The 15,044-nt window shown below is 54.6% G+C and overlaps 2 protein-coding genes across 3 annotated transcripts in view; one reads left to right on the forward strand and one right to left on the reverse strand.

Moving 5' to 3' along the window:
* Myo15b (myosin XVB) overlaps positions 1–9,695 on the forward strand; it is a 37,244-nt gene extending 27,549 nt beyond the window's left edge. Inside the window, exons 41-64 of the mRNA XM_023714127.1 lie at positions 6–231; positions 689–801; positions 1,167–1,226; positions 1,975–2,050; positions 2,176–2,294; positions 2,471–2,589; positions 2,664–2,805; positions 2,988–3,099; positions 3,213–3,385; positions 3,754–3,905; positions 4,066–4,129; positions 4,220–4,292; positions 4,638–4,714; positions 6,943–7,016; positions 7,103–7,218; positions 7,369–7,463; positions 7,576–7,653; positions 7,742–7,838; positions 7,951–8,096; positions 8,311–8,426; positions 8,733–8,866; positions 9,023–9,156; positions 9,277–9,417; positions 9,590–9,695. Coding sequence (XP_023569895.1) covers positions 6–231; positions 689–801; positions 1,167–1,226; positions 1,975–2,050; positions 2,176–2,294; positions 2,471–2,589; positions 2,664–2,805; positions 2,988–3,099; positions 3,213–3,385; positions 3,754–3,905; positions 4,066–4,129; positions 4,220–4,292; positions 4,638–4,714; positions 6,943–7,016; positions 7,103–7,218; positions 7,369–7,463; positions 7,576–7,653; positions 7,742–7,838; positions 7,951–8,096; positions 8,311–8,426; positions 8,733–8,866; positions 9,023–9,156; positions 9,277–9,417; positions 9,590–9,676 — 2,724 coding nt within the window. The 3' untranslated portion in view covers positions 9,677–9,695. The remainder of the gene's footprint in view (positions 1–5; positions 232–688; positions 802–1,166; positions 1,227–1,974; positions 2,051–2,175; positions 2,295–2,470; positions 2,590–2,663; positions 2,806–2,987; positions 3,100–3,212; positions 3,386–3,753; positions 3,906–4,065; positions 4,130–4,219; positions 4,293–4,637; positions 4,715–6,942; positions 7,017–7,102; positions 7,219–7,368; positions 7,464–7,575; positions 7,654–7,741; positions 7,839–7,950; positions 8,097–8,310; positions 8,427–8,732; positions 8,867–9,022; positions 9,157–9,276; positions 9,418–9,589) is intronic.
* Positions 9,696–9,702: 7 nt separating this feature from the next.
* The window catches only part of Recql5 (RecQ like helicase 5), a 42,163-nt gene continuing 36,821 nt past the window's right edge, over positions 9,703–15,044 (reverse strand). The window contains exons 8-19 of one of the 2 annotated variants that reach the window (XM_004630104.2): positions 14,772–14,990; positions 14,451–14,550; positions 14,256–14,292; positions 14,066–14,124; positions 13,911–13,984; positions 13,363–13,456; positions 12,953–13,087; positions 12,091–12,641; positions 11,842–11,926; positions 11,075–11,299; positions 10,795–10,864; positions 9,703–10,688 (exon numbers count right to left, since the gene is read on the reverse strand). In XM_004630104.2, the coding sequence (XP_004630161.1) occupies positions 10,588–10,688; positions 10,795–10,864; positions 11,075–11,299; positions 11,842–11,926; positions 12,091–12,641; positions 12,953–13,087; positions 13,363–13,456; positions 13,911–13,984; positions 14,066–14,124; positions 14,256–14,292; positions 14,451–14,550; positions 14,772–14,990 (1,750 nt within the window). In that variant the 3' untranslated portion in view covers positions 9,703–10,587. Of the gene's footprint in view, positions 10,689–10,794; positions 10,865–11,074; positions 11,300–11,841; positions 11,927–12,090; positions 12,642–12,952; positions 13,088–13,362; positions 13,457–13,910; positions 13,985–14,065; positions 14,125–14,255; positions 14,293–14,450; positions 14,551–14,771; positions 14,991–15,044 lie in introns of those variants that run through there. The other variant, XR_002820861.1, reaches the window with a different exon arrangement.

Below are 15,044 nucleotides of genomic sequence, written 5' to 3' on the forward strand. Positions count from 1 at the left end.
CCCAGACACTGGCCTCCAGCTTGGGGAAGGGCCCTCCACCAGCTGTGGCTCCTCGACCCAAGTCCAGGCCACGACATGAGCCTTCCCTTTCCATCAGGGAAAAGCAGGGGCCCCTCCGGGACCTGTTTGGCCCAATCCCATCCACTACCCAAGCACCCCCACCCCCACCAGCACCACCACTGCCTCTGCCTCTGCCTGAGGAACCCCAGACCTCTTCAGCAGAGCCTTGTGGTGAGGAACCCCATGTCTCCTGCACAGTGGGCTCTGCTGGGGAGGGAGAAGGACTCCTAGTAGCCTCCTGGGACTCATGGCCCAAGTCATCTCCAAATGGCTGAGGTCAGCTGCTTGTACTTCTGGACTTTGGGGCCCTGAAGCCCCAGCTTCCTCATTCCTGGGCAGGGCAGGCCCTAGGCACCCTGCAGCCTGGGTTCTGAGGGACTGTCACAAACTGGATGTCACTTTCAAAGATCTGACAACTCCAAAGGGAATTTAGTGACCTTGACTGATGGAGTCAGAGATGCCATGGAAGGTTTAGGACCTTAAGTGGGGACAGGAGATGATGCTGAGGGCAGGAGTAAGACAGCTGGGGGCTGACAGAACCAGACAAGGAGGGGACACTTCTCTCTGTGCCCCATCCTTCCCACTGTGGGCATTCTTCAGCCTGAGACTCTGTGCTGTTTCCCTCCAGCTTTGGCAAGGCCCATGGAGGACCAGGGAGTCTCCACCCAGCTACTCCTGCCCTCTGGCAGTGTGTGCTTCTCCTACACCAATGTACCGTGGAAGTTGTTTCTGCGAAAGGAGGTGGGCATGAGGGTGGGCATGAGGGTGGGGCCTCTTCTCTGTGCTGGCAGGGAGGGGGACAGGCAGGCTGGAAGGATCACAGCCTGGGACCGCAGAATCCCTCCTCATGACCCATCTTTCCCAGGCTTGTTTATGGGCAGGGCCTGGGCACCCTGCAGCCTGGGTTCTGAGGGACTGTCACAAACTGGGTGTCGCTTTCAAAGACCTGACAACTCCAAAGGGAATTTAGTGACCTTGACTGATGGAGTCAGAGATGCCATGGAAGGTTTAGGACCTGAAGTGGGGACAGGAGATGATGCTGAGGGAAGAAAGGGCTGGGTAAGACACAGACCCTGCCAGACTCCACTTTCCCATGCCTCCTCCAGGTGTTCTACCCCAGGGAGAACTTCAGCCATCCTTACTCCCTCAGGCTTATCTGTGAACAGGTGAGATCTTGCCCCACTGGCCAGCCTGCCCCATCTGTATCTTGGAGCCCTGAAACCTAACACCTAGGCCAGAGTAACACTTGTGTGAGGGCATGACAGCTCTTCCAGGGCACTCTGTGTGAAGCCCTGCCTCTTACTGTACTAGGAAGCAGGGACCACGATTAACCTCATTTTACAGAGTGCACACAGTACACAGCCCAGGCACGCAGTAGGGACTGCACAAACGGTACCTTACACCTCTGGATGCTCACAGAACTGTCTCTGCTTCTCCAAATCCACAATACTCCCCACCCTCTCTGCCACATTCTGCTTCTTCAGGATAGCTTATATCAGCTGGTCCAATAGTGTGGGGGAAAGGAAAGGAGGGGCAGTGAGCCAAAGGTGGGCTTGGCGCTTCCCAGGCAAGCGCTTATCTACTGAGCCATCTACCTGGCCCCAGGGCTTGGGAGCCCTGTCTCCCTGTGCTTCTCTGGGAGCACTGCAGGGTGAGGGCGCCCTCTACTGGGCCCTCCAGCCTCTCCTTTATTTTTTTATAGGGATTGAACTCAGGCCCTTGTACTTGCCAGGCAACAGCCTCTCCTTTATACATTTTTTTTTTTTTTTTTTTTGGCAGAACGGGGGATTGAACTCAGACCATTGCCCAGGGAAGCACTTATTCCTCTGAGCCATCTCCCCGGCCCCTACTTATACAGCTCTTGATGGGCTCTGGCTTCAGGACCTAGTAGTAACCACCTAGCTCTGTCCTCAGATCCTGCGAGACACCTTTGCTGAGTCCTGCATTCGAATCTCCCAGGAGGAGCGGCACAAAATGAAAGACCTGCTGGGTATGGGTCCAAGGATTCTGGAGTCAGGGAGCTGGAGTTCTGGGCCTTCCTCATGGGAGGAAGTGGCCATGGGAGCACTCTTAAAACACAGGTGACCTGACAATCTGGGCCCCTCCCACCCACAGGAGACTTGGGGATAGGCCTGGACTCCCTTGCTACCACTGAAGATGTGGTTAAGAAGCGCATCGTTGTGGCCGCTCGGAACAACTGGGCCAATTATTTCTCTCGTATCTTTCCTGTTTCGGTCAGTGATGCATGGGGTCTCAAGCCTTGAGTCTGGGCTCCAGTGCACAGGCTTGGTCATCTACAGGCAGGATGAGGGCTGGGTCAGCAGAAGACAGGCCAGCCATGGGCCCTTGTAGCTCCTGGCATCTAGGTGGTGCCAGGACCCTGCCCCGACCCACCCACCTTCCTTGGCAGGGTGAGAATGGTAGCGATGTGCAGCTGCTGGGTGTGTCCCACCGGGGGCTGAGACTCCTCAGCATGAGCCAGGGCCCCAGCTTCCACCTCGACCAACTGAAGACACTCTGCTCTTACAGGTGAGCTGCCCTAGAACCCAGGCTGGGGGCAGGGGACAGGAGGGCCTTTGACTCATGCCCTACCCTGTGTACAGCTTTTCCGAAGTGCTGGGTGTGGAGTGCCCGAGTGGCTCCACCCTGGAGCTGCTGTTGAAGGGTGAGCGGCTGGTACTGTACACAGCCCGGGCGAGGGCCATCAAGGCCATGGTGGAGCAGTTCCTGAGTGAGCTGAGAAAGGCAAGCTCGGGCCCGGTGGGGGCTGGGAGGACAGCAAGCAGCCTCTCCAGCTGTAGTTCACCATGCCTGGCTCCCCTGGGTGGACTGGGAGTGTGGACAAAGTCCCTGAAGCCCCAGCGTGCAGCGGGAGGTCAACCCATGGCAGGCAGTTGCTGTCAGCCTGCTCACGCTCCTACCCACAGGATTCTGGCTATGTCATCGCCCTCCGAAGCTACATCACCAATGACCACAGCCTCCTCAGCTTTCATTGTGGGGAGCTAATCAAGCTGTTGCCAGTAGCCACCCTAGAGCCAGGTATCCCCATGGCCAACAGAAGGGCCTGGTGCAGGGATGGCACCCCACTAGCAGAGCCTGCCAAGGGGCAGAAGGGCCAGATGGGTGAGCCACTGTCTTGGGATGCCCTCTAGGCTGGTATTTTGGTTCTGCTGGAGGCCGATCAGGACTCTTTCCTGCTGACATGGTGCAACCGGCTGCTGCTCCTGATTACTCCTTCTCATCAGAGAAGAAGAGCAGCTGGCAGCGCAAGAGTCAGCCACAGCTGGCAGGGCCAGGGCCAGCTCAGTGGGATAAAGTCCTGGAGGTGAGGAAGATGGAAGGTGGAGGCCAGGTGTAACTAGAAGTTGAGGAAGGAGAGTGTGATTGGCTGGGGCTTGCCCACCTCCCTTGGCTTCCTGTAGCCTGGTGGGTAGTGCCAGTATATTGCTGTCTTTCCTGCCTGCTCTGAGTTTCTTGCCTTATCTCACTAGCAATGCTAGAAGACCCCTGGAGAGGGCCTGGGCTCTATGCCCAAAGCATGCTTAATTCAGTGCTGTCAATAAAGTCTTGACTTTCCTGATTTCTGGTCTTATTCTTCTCTGATCTGGCAGGGGTGGGGGATGGTACTAGGGGTCAGGACCTGCAAGGCAGGCTATGGGCATTTGGGTGGTACCAGATTTCTTGTGCTCCCAGAGTCCCACCCACTCCCAGAGCCAGGCACCCAGTGACGACTCAGAGGCCACCAGTCTACATTCCTCCATGGTCTACACCTCTCTGTCCACTGATTCCCACAACTACACCATGCAAGAATTTGCACTACACTACTTCCGGAAACCTCTCACATTGTGAGTGCCTGGGGCTGACCCCCATATCTGTGTGTCATCAGCCTCCCAACACAGAGCCCTACCCAGAGCACCAGGCCAGTGCTGTCACCATCCCCTCTCTGTAGCCTGGAACAAAGGCAGGAGGCCTGAGCAAGCAAGACTGTCCCTTCTGACTCCACAGGCTACCCCTGACAGGTGGAGGTGCCAAAGCAAAGGCCATGGCCAGCCTAGTACAGTACAGCCAGGTAAGGGGCCAGGTGGGGAGGAGTCTGGCCTACAGATCTGCCCTTAGACTCCTGTAACCCCAGACAGAGACCCAGCCTCTTTGGCCACAGGTTCCCATCCAGGAATCACTCATCTACCTCAGTGATGAGAACACAAGCAAGCAGGCTGCGGCGGGATTTGAGGGTAAGCGGTGCAGGCACCTTAGGGCCCCTGGCCCCCTTCTCTCCTTGAGCTCTACCTGACTCTGCCCCAGGCTGCCAACTCAGAAGAGTTTGCCCAGTCCTCCCCTACCCAAGTCTATGTGTGGACTTGGTACCCACAAAATATTCCTGAGCCCATTTCCTCTTTGGTAAAGCTGGAGTCAGCTGCCTAGCCTGGAACATGTATATGCTTTGGAGTAAGACATCAGACAGTAGGTGAAGCAATACCCCGTACATACTATCTACCTAGCAATACCCTGTCTCAATAGCAAATATATGCCAGGCCAGGGCACGACCCAGCTCACCATGCTCTTTATCCTGCCTGTAGCATTAATGCAGTTCATGGGGGACCAGTCTAAGCCCCGTGGCAAGGACGAGATGGATCTGTTGTACGAACTGCTGAGGGTAAGCAAGGACAGTGTGTGCTGCAAGCTGGGCAGGAGGCCCGGGGTGCCTTTCCTCCTCCTGCCTGGGCCCCCTTCCCTAGCTCCCTTGCTTACTATTATTGGTTTGTTTTGGGGTTTTTTTTGGTTGTTTTTGTTTATGGTTTTTGCTTTTTGTTTTGAGATGGGGTCATTTTTTTAGCTCAGGCTGGCCTTGAACTTGAGGTAATCTCCTAGCTCAGCTTCCCAAATGCTGGGATTACAGACAAGTTCCACCATACTTGGCAGTTACTATTCCTTTGAATCATTCCAGAGTATGTACTGAGCACTTATTCCATTTGGGGCACGGCTGTGAAGCCAGTAGGCTGAATTCCTGCAATATGCACAATCTCACAGGAGATACAATAAAGACATACATGCCTGAGAGTAAAGAGCCTATGGGAGAACACTAAGGCAGGGAAGGGACCGCTGCCTGGAAATGGCTTTGTTAACAGAGGTCTGAAAAGCAGCGAGCCAGGTATACATGGGGACAGGGCCTTGGATGAGGGAAGGGCAGAGGTGACAGTAATGGCAGTGAGCTTCAGCACTAGCAAGGCCAGTTTGGAGGCTAAGGACAGTGAGGGAATGGTGGGTCCAGCTCACAGCAGGCCTCGTGGGCCAAATGTAAGAACTTTGATTTTTCATTATCAGAGAGGTTGTAAAGAAAGACTTGGCCTGTATCTCCCAGGATGATTCTGGTCATTTTCTGAGGTTCTGGGCTGGGGGTTAAGGCAAATGGAACACCTGTAATCCCAACCACTGGGAGGCAGACAGGATTGCTGCAAGCTCAAGGCCAGCCTGGACTACCTAGCAATACGCTGTCTCAAAACACCACCACCAACAAATAATAGTAATAATAATAATAATAAATAAAAGCAGGGGCTGGTGAGATGGCTCAGTGGTCTGGAGCACCTACTTAGAACAAGCTTAGCAAAGCGCAGGGACTGCGGTTCAATCCCCCAGCACCACATGCCAGCCAGCCCCGCCCCCTGGTGGGCTGAGCTGGCCACACACACACACATAAATAAATAAAAATAAATAAATAAATAAAAGCAAATGGAGGGGCTGGAGAGATGGCTCAGTGGTCTAAAGCACCTACTTGGAACAAGCTTGGCAAAGCACAGGGACCGCGGTTCAATCCCCCAGCACCACATGCCAGCCAGCCCCGCCCCCTGGTGGGCTGAGCTGGCCACACACACACACACACACACACACACACACACAATGTTAAAATAAAAATAAAAAAAAAAAAAGCAAATGGAAATTACAATGTCTTCTGGTAAGAGAGGGCACTGGCTTGGCCCAAGGCAGCAGCCAAGGGGAGAAGCAGAAGATTTAGACTGCAAAGGACTGGCTGTGAGTGTGAGGAGTCAGAGCAGCGACTGTCACTGAGGAAGAGCAGGTTGGGCTAGTAGTGGAGTCTGTTTTGACTATGCAGAGCTGCAGACTTCTGAGCAGAGAGGGCTGAGGTTTAAGGAGAACCTGGGCTGGAGGCAAGCACTAGAGTCCTGGGTGGGGACAGCTAAGACAATTGGAGAGGAGGTAGGCCCCAGGGCCCCACAGCATCTGGATGCCGAGCAGGCAAGGTATAACCAGCAAAGATGATTAAGGGACCACAGCAGGTAAAGCAAGTGACACAGAGTGGTGGCCAGGCATGGTGGTGCATATCTGTAGTCCCAGCACTTGGGAGGCTGAGCCAGGAAGATCACTGTGAGTTCAAGGCCAGTCTTAACTACGTAGTATGACCCTCCCTCAAAAAAAAAAAGAAAGAAAGAAAAAAAGGAAGAAGGAAGGAAGGAAGGAGTGGTGCGAGACATGGTGATCCTAGCACTCTAGAAGGCTAAAGCCGGAAGACTAAGTTTAAGCCTAGCATGAAGCAACTGAGCAACTTAGTGAGATTCTCTCTCAAAATAAAAAATGGGCTAAGGATGTAGCTCAGTGCAAAGACCCTGAGTTCGATCTCTAGTACTCCCTCAATAAAAAGTAGCTTCAACCTGGACATGACTCAGTGGTAGAGCATACACCTAGCACCTGAGAGGACTAGCTGTATAAATGCCTTCATCTACTGGCAGACCAAGCAGCAGCTGCTGGGCTGTCACTTTGTCTTAGCCCTAGCCCACTGCCATTAGCAGGATCTCTCCCAGACTTCAGACACTAAGCCATCCTGCTACTCCTCTGCCTTACCCTACTTCCTTCTTCCTGTTCCCACAGCTGTGCCAGGAAGAGGACCTTAGGGACGAAATGTACTGCCAGGTCATCAAGCAGGTCACAGGACACCCCAAGTCGTGAGTGGGGATGGTGGGGTGAGGGCCTCTGGGTTTAGTGTGGCATTGTGGTCAGGTCAGCCTGAAGTCTAGGCTCTCTGCCCTAGAGAACACTGTACCCGGGGATGGAGCCTTCTCAGCCTCTTCACAGGATTCTTCCCCCCATCTACCATACTGATGCCATATGTGACCAAGTTCCTACAGGATTCGGGCCCTAGCCAAGGTGTTGTGAGAGGGGAAGGGATACAGGGATTCCCAGGCTTGGTACTTGCTGGTTGGGGAGAGGACGGCTGTGGGCAGTGCTGACCTGGGTCCCTCAGACAGGTGAGCTGGTGTTCAGGCTCGTGACTCTCTCATCCTGGCTTCTCTGTAGAGCTGGTCCGGAAAAGCCAGCAGCACCTCCAGCACACAGTCAAATATGGGGGGCGCCAACGACTGCCCCACCCAGGCGAAATGCGCGCTTTTCTGGTATTAAGGGTGGACAGATGGGCCTTCTAGGCCTCCCGGGGGGCGGGGGCTGTCCACAGGACAACTGTAACCACTGACTACTGGTGACTGACCCTATAACCTCCCTTAACAGAATGGAAAAACAGTCCGCCTGCTTGTGATTCACCTTCCTGGGGGTGTGGACTACAAGACAAACGTGCGGACCTTCACGGTGAGGGGGAAGGGCTGAGGAAAGAGGCTGTGGGCTTCAGCTCTGTGCCTGCCAGTCTCCCAAACCATCACCCCATCCACATTCCCAGGTGGCAGGAGAAGTGCTGGAGGAGATGTGTGGTCAGATGGGCATCACAGACCCGCAGGAAGTACAGGAGTTTGCCCTCTTCCTCATCAAAGGAGAAGGTGAGGCAACAGGGAAGGAAGTTCAGGGTGCTTCCTGCTCACCAGGAGGCAGCATCTGTGCTGGGGCGGTGGAGTGGGCTGTGAGCAGTGCTGACCTGGGTCCCTCATGCAGGTGAGCTGGTTCGGCCCCTGTGGCCCCATGAATACCTCAACAGTGTGGTGATGGACGAGAACATAAGCTTGCACAGCCGGCGCCTTAGCTGGGAGACCCCACTGCACTTTGATCACCCCATCTACATTGGCACCCACTATGGCCAGGTCAGCCCCTGCTCCTGGATGGCCATGCAATGCCCCTGCAACTTGAGGGTGGAGTTCCTGCCAGGGAGACCTCTAGGCTCCCTCCCCACAATGACATAGTTTACAGCAGCTGAAAGGGCTGGTGGCAGGAACAGGCTGAGTCCCAACAGGTGGGGATCCCTGACTGCTGGGGACTTTGTGGCACAGCCACTTCCTCACAGCCCTCTCTCTTCAGGTGCTGCGGGACTACCTACAGGGGAAGCTGATGGGCCATGCACACACAGATACACAGCTTGCCCAGCTGGCTGCCCTCCAGCACCTTGGCAGGGCCAGCAAGAGCCCCCCCTCAGGGTATGTGAGCATGGCCCCCACACGTCCCGTCATGCCTTCCCACTTATGCACCACCCACCACCCTTACTCCCTCCTCCAAAGCCAAAGCCCCTCCATTTAACCCTTCCTGGCCTTGATCAGATTGGCCTGGAGCAGTAGATAACCTGTCTTCTTCAGCCTAATCCAATCTCCTTCAGGGCAGGGTGCTCACCTGGTTCATCTGTAGGTTCCTAGTTTTATCCACCTGTTCAGTTACCTGCACCATATGCCTAGCCTTGGACTAGCTACCCCATGGTCTGTAGCTCTAAGCAAGAATGTGTCCCCTAGGCAAGACCTGCTGGATTATATACCAAAGACACTGCAATGGCAGGTGAACATGGACATCATAAAGAGTTTGATGGGCCAGGAGCTGAAGCAGCTGCAAGGATACAGCTCCCAAGATGCACAAATCAGCTTTATTGGTGGGTATGGGAAAAGGGGGCTTTGGGCCCAGGAGGAGCAAGCGTGGAGAGGCAAGGTGGCTTCTAGGCTGCCTGTCCCTCACCTGCCCTAGGAACAAAGTGGGGCAAGTTCCATGGCCTTCACAGAACTCATGTACTAGCCTTCTCTATCCCCAGAAGCCACAAAGCAGCTGCCCCTCTTTGGCTATACCGTGTATGTGGTGCCACGAGTGAGCAAGCTGGTGCTTCCTGGACCTACCCTCTTGGGGCTCAATCGCCAGAACCTTGTTCTCATGGACCCCACTTCCCAGGTGGGCAAAATTCCTGCCCTAGTGCTCTTCTAGGAACCCTCAGGCCATAACTTTTGCACTGTATGTTGACCCCACCCCCACCCCAGAAGAACCAAGCTTTGCTGTCTCTGCTGCCCCTAGAAAATGTGCTGCTGCATAGCCTTGAAGGACCTTCAGAGGCTCCACCTGCTCAGCCCACTGGAGCCCGATGGGGCCCCTGGCCTAGAGCTCAACTATGGCTCAGTTGACAGTCCACAGACCATCTGGATGGAGCTGCCACAGGTGAATGCTCAGGGCTTTGATGCCTTCAGGAAGGAGGATGAGTGCCTCCACCCAGCCCTGGCCTGCAGCAGGAACATGGGCTCAGGGTGGAATCACAGCTCAGGAGCAGTGAGCGGGGCAGTGGCGGGGACTGACTGGGGAGCCGAGTGCTGACAGGCCTCTCCCTGACCAGGCCCAGGAACTATACTACACCATCACCTTCTTGAAGGATGGCAGCGCATCTTCAACTCAGTGGTCCCAGTGGCCCAGCCTCAGTTGAAGGCCAAGAGATCTCCCTAGCCCAGGTCCCACCTGGCCCTGCTCTGGAATACAGCATAGCCTGGCTGGCCCAGATGGAGGCTATGGGGCAGGGAGTGCCACAGTGACTTCAGATGGGAAAAAAAAGGTAGCCACACTACCTCAGGGGCGGGCTAGGGCCCAGTAAGGGGACTACAGAAACCTGGCTTGGACATCTAATATTGTCCAGCCTGAGGCAGATACCTACCTGGCCCCAAGTACCCACAAGGCTCAATGTTGGCATAAACCTAGCCCTGGAAGAAGGTGCTGAGGAAATAAAAATTTCCAAGAAAAAGAGTTGTATGTACATGTGTGTGTCAAGCAAACAATACTTTATTCCTATTGTAAACATCAGTCAGGCCCGGCCTTCCTAACCAGCAGCTGAGCTGAGTAGAGGGCCTATGTGCCACCACTGTTCCTACCAGCTCTACACCTAAGGCAAGGCTGGCATCACAAGGGAAGCAGGTGAGCAGAGGCCCTGAGCAGGCCTCAAACCTTGGATAGGAGGCCTTGCCCTGGCTCTGAACTTGTTGAGTATGAGAAGTAAGGTTGCTCCTACTCTGCCCCTGGCAGCAGCCACGTCACCCTGCCATATTCTCACCTGGGGATCTGACCCAGAAAACTCAACTATGAGGGCTAGGAGAGACAAGGAGGCTCTGAGGAAGGACCATGGGGCTTTGCAAGCAGGAAGGTAGGCTGACTCGTGACCTCTGACTTGATTTGGAAAGTATCTGGAACCATCTCCAAAGTGAGCCGTGGTTGGTAGGGAGAAGGACCCTCAGAAAGATGGCACCCCTGGCACCAGCTGGCCTGCCCAGCTTCCTATTTCTGAGGAAGGCCCAGGCTGGTTTCTGAGTCTAGGGAGGCTGCCAGCTCTGTGAGGCCTGCACCAGGTCATCTCTGTAGGCCACACAAATTGTGCCAGTCGGCTTCACTCTCACACCTCACACAGCCATGGAAAAATTGCTTGATGAGGCTCTGGGCTTCTTCCCTCACTGTGGATTCAGGGCAGGTGGACATGAAGAGGTAAGAGCCAGAGTCATCCGTGCAGGACCCTCCCCCTCTCCAGTGCCCCCAAGACTTGGCCATACTGGCACTCACCACTCCTTCCAGACAAGCTCTTCTGAGTCAGCAAGTGTGAAAGGTGGCGGGCGAAGCCTTTAAACAGCTCCTGGAAGGCAGAGAGAGGAGAGAGCAGACAGCAGACAGCAGGAGCCTTTCATGGCTATAACCAAGGGCAGGGCAGACCCAGGAGAGCAGGAGTTAGACTTAGTCTTAGACTGCACCTGCTCTGCCCTGTGTTGTTCTGGGGTGCATGCTTCCAAACTCCCATTTCAACCCAAGTGCCCTGGGGAAGGCAGAGCCCACTTATTCATCTTACCTTGGATGCAAACTTGCCCTCCTTGTAGAAAGGGGTCAGGTACCTGACCACAATATCTGCAGCGTCCTTCAGGGAGATGCCAGGAGCTGAGAGCTGGCACGGGTGTTGGACTATGGCATTCAAAGTACCCTGACCACTAGCTGAGGTGCTGCCCTTGTCCTCCACTACGATGGAGGACTTGGCTAAGTTGCATGGCCTCTTCTGTGATGGGATCCCTGAGTTCTCCTAGACAGGGTCACAGTGGGAAAAGGAGTGGTCACTTCCTTTCAGTGGGCCCATCTTCCCTCAAAAAGACTATGCCAGGTCTGGTGAGATGGCTCAGTGGTCTAAAGCACCTACTTAGAACAAGCTAAGCTGAGCAAAGCACAGGGACCTCGGTTCAATCCCCCAGCACCACATGCCAGCCAGCCCGCCCCCTGGTGGGCTGAGCTGGCCACACACACAAAATAAATAAAATAAATAAATAAATAGAAAAAAAAAATAAAAAAAATAAAGACTATGCCTTAGTATCAGATGGTCCTCTCCAGCCTGTCCCATCTGCCCTTGGACTGTGGAAAGAAGTAATGATTCCCCTGAACTCCTGGCCATGGATGAGCAGGTCCTGGCCTTTTTCACAGACCACCTTGAGGGCTGGGGAGATAGCTCAGTAGAATAAGCACCTGCCTGGCAAGCGCAGAGTCCTGAGTTCAATTCCCAGTACCAGAAAAAAAAAAAAAAAAATGTAATAGGCCACCTCCCATTCCCCATGGTGTCTTCCCTGGAGGTACCTGCTGAGCTCTGTGCCGCTTGCCTCTCTTTATTTCCTTTGGGGGACTGGGTGGTGTTTCCAGGGTCACCTGGTCTGGACAGGTGCTGGCCAGAGAGAAGAGCAACATCAGGGCTCCAGGCCCAGATGCTCCCTCAGCCCAGGCAGCCAGCAGAGCCCAATGAGGCCCACTACCAAAGGGTACATAGCCACGTGGATTCCAGACATAGTTTCATAACACACAGGATTCCATGACTATCTATGCCCTTACCTTGGCTGCTCCCCAGACTGCTGCTTTGTGTGAAGGGTAGTTATACATCCCAGGGCTCCAGCTTCCTCCTTTGCATACTTCTCTGAGACCAGGAGAGGTCCCTGCACCCCCTCACAAGAAGGACTGGTACCTTCTGCTCTACCTTCTGCTCCTGGGGCTGAGCCAAGTACAGGTGGATTTTCTACCCTTTGGCAGAAGAAGCGGGCAATACTCTGGGAATCCTTGTGAGGCACTATGGCTTGGAACTGCTTCTTCTTGTTGGCCCGGGATTTGGCCATGGACCTGTCCCCACAGGAGCCTTTTGGTTTCTTCTCAGGGAAGGGTCCTCCACAATATGCATTACCAGCAGGGGCTTCTCCACTTGGCCCAGGGAGGGGCTCACTTCTGTCCTTGTCCTGGAGAACGCAGGGCTGGCTAGGGAGCTCCTGCTCACCTCCTCGTACAGTCTGGAGGGCTTGCTCCTGTGTTTGAGACTTCCCCATCAGCTCAGTGGCCATCTGGAATAGGGAGGAGCCTTTGACGAAGCCAGCTCCTATTCTCTTGGATTTGAGCTACAAGGAGGAAGAGGAAAGGTTCAGACCCTAGGTCCCCTTGAAGGTACCAGCTGGGGTGGTGCTCTCAAGAGTGAGAAAGGATACTTGGACAGGACACCATTTGGGGGTTAGGCTCATAGAAAAGACCAGAGCTGGAAAAGGCATAGCTGGCAAAACAGAGAAGCTCCAGGACCTTGTCTGGCACCCTAGGGCCAGGGCTAGGATGCCAGGAGAAGTCAAGAGGCTATGCGCTACCTGTGGGCAACAGAGAAGTAGGACCTTTCTTAGACCCAGGTTTGGGGTGGGACAGACACCAGAATGCTGCTCACCGAATACATGTGGGAGGCAGGTGGGATGTCATACTCATTGGACTCTGGGGACTCCACCTGGGTGCTGCAGCTCTTGGTGCCACCTCCCATATCATACAGCTGCCCGTCCTTGGAGGCTTTGTGGATCTCAGCCACCTGGGCAGAGACAAGAAGGGAGGCCATGACACCCATGAACTGCTCCCTGACAGTCCCAATCTAAGTCCTCCTTTTCCTTGAGGCACAAGAAGGAACTGGACACTGAACAAGTTCCACTCTCCCTAAGGGTGACTAGAAATGTCAGCTGGCCAAGAAGCTGGCTCTCCACTCACAGATGGCTCCTGGAGCCAGAGGGCTGGCAGGCAGTCTTGGAGTATAGAAGGGCTGCCCTTTCCTATCCTGAGCCTGGAATGTGCTTTCCTGCCCAAGCCCACCTTCTTCAGCACGCTGGCCTTGTATAGGTTGGCCATCTTGGCATTTCGGAATGTCTCGTGTTCCAGCTCCACGGCCTTGGTGTGAAGGTCCACTCTGTGGGTAGGGATGAGCACAGGTAACAGGATCCAAGCCCTCTCCCTGTGGACTCAGCTGGATTTTCTCCAGGACTGTGAGGATGGGCACGGGGATTCTGATCAGGTCACTTTGGGCACACTATGGCTCACTGGCCTTCAACAAACACTGGCAGGGGCTGGGGAGATGGCTCAGTAGAATAAGTGCTTGCCTGGCAAGTGCAACGGTCTGAGTTCAATCCCCAGTTCCACAAAAAACAAAACAAAACAAAGAACAACAAACACTTGCAGCCTTTAAGTATAGCCATGTGAGCCTCCTGATGGGGCTGAGGGACTAGTGCCCCTGGAATACAAAGAAGGGTCACAGTCTGAGAATGTGGCTCTAGCAATCTCCTCAGGAACAAAGGCTTAGAGAAGCCCCCTGCTCTGGGTGGCTGGCCCTTGATCCTTAGTCCCAGAGATCTTGGGACACTCACCCATCAGTGCAACCTGCAGCCTGATGGTTACTCCTCAGAGCCTCCTCCAGAAGTCCCAGGCAGTGCTCTCGGGCCTACAGGGAAAGGGAAGTCAGTCACCCAGCTCAGGGCATGGAGAAGCCCTGGCACCTGGTAAAGAACTGCTCTTTTCTTACCTTCACAGTTAGCCGGGGGATCTTCCTGCTAGAAGCTTCTTTCAGAGGACAGTCCTCATCTGGGGAGGGAAAGGATAGGTCTTTCCACTTGACTTTCAGCTCTCTGGAGTCCCCCAAATTCCCAGTGAGGCATCTACCATCCATACCCTGTGCATGGCCCACGAGTCCCTGGAAACATTTCTGTACCAACCTGGAGGTATGAATTCTTCTGTCTTGGGATCTTTGCCCTGAAAGATGGCATAAAGGGCCCATGAGGCACCCTTCCCTGTTGCAGGGCAGCTTCTACCCAGTGCCAGGGAAGGAGCTGAAAAGGTACTAAGCAAAGAGACCACATGGGCCCTGCATGGGTTGCTGAGCATCCCACTGAACCCTCTGCCCCCTTCACCTTGCGCAGACTCATCTGCTTTTGATAGAAGAGATTCCATTCTCGCTTGTGGGCCTCATCTCTGCCCTCATCACCACTGCCTCCAGAACCTTCATCATACCTGGGGGACAGGCTAGATATAAGCCAGCCCCAGGCTAAGGCTTTGGCCTCCCTACTCACACATCCAGGAGAGTGATATCCCTGGTACCCTGACGGCTCCAAACAGGGTCTAGCCCCAGCATGGCCCATGGGACAGCAGGATGGACTGCATGCAGCACCGTGCCACCTCTGGTGTGGTGTTAGCACCAAGAAAATGACAAAACTGGTTTCATGGGCCCTCACCTGCTGAATCCTCCATAGCCCCTACGACCTCCCTCATACAGCTCAGAGTCAAAGCCATTTCCCTGGGAGGGCCTGATGCAGGTCTTGCTCCAGCTGCTGCTGCGCTCCAAAGCATCCAGCTGCCTCTGCACAGCTGCAGGGTTCTGACAGTGGTCACAGCCTTTGGAGCAGGCAGGTGGTACATCCCCAAAGTACTTGGCAATGGCAGCATGGCGGCACCTGAGAAGGTAATGCAGCAGAGGTGAAGGGCAAGGAATGCACCAGACCAGTGTT

This window comes from Octodon degus, unplaced genomic scaffold (genome assembly GCF_000260255.1).
Source record: "Octodon degus isolate 3935 unplaced genomic scaffold, OctDeg1.0 scaffold00033, whole genome shotgun sequence".
Lineage (NCBI taxonomy): Eukaryota > Metazoa > Chordata > Mammalia > Rodentia > Octodontidae > Octodon > Octodon degus.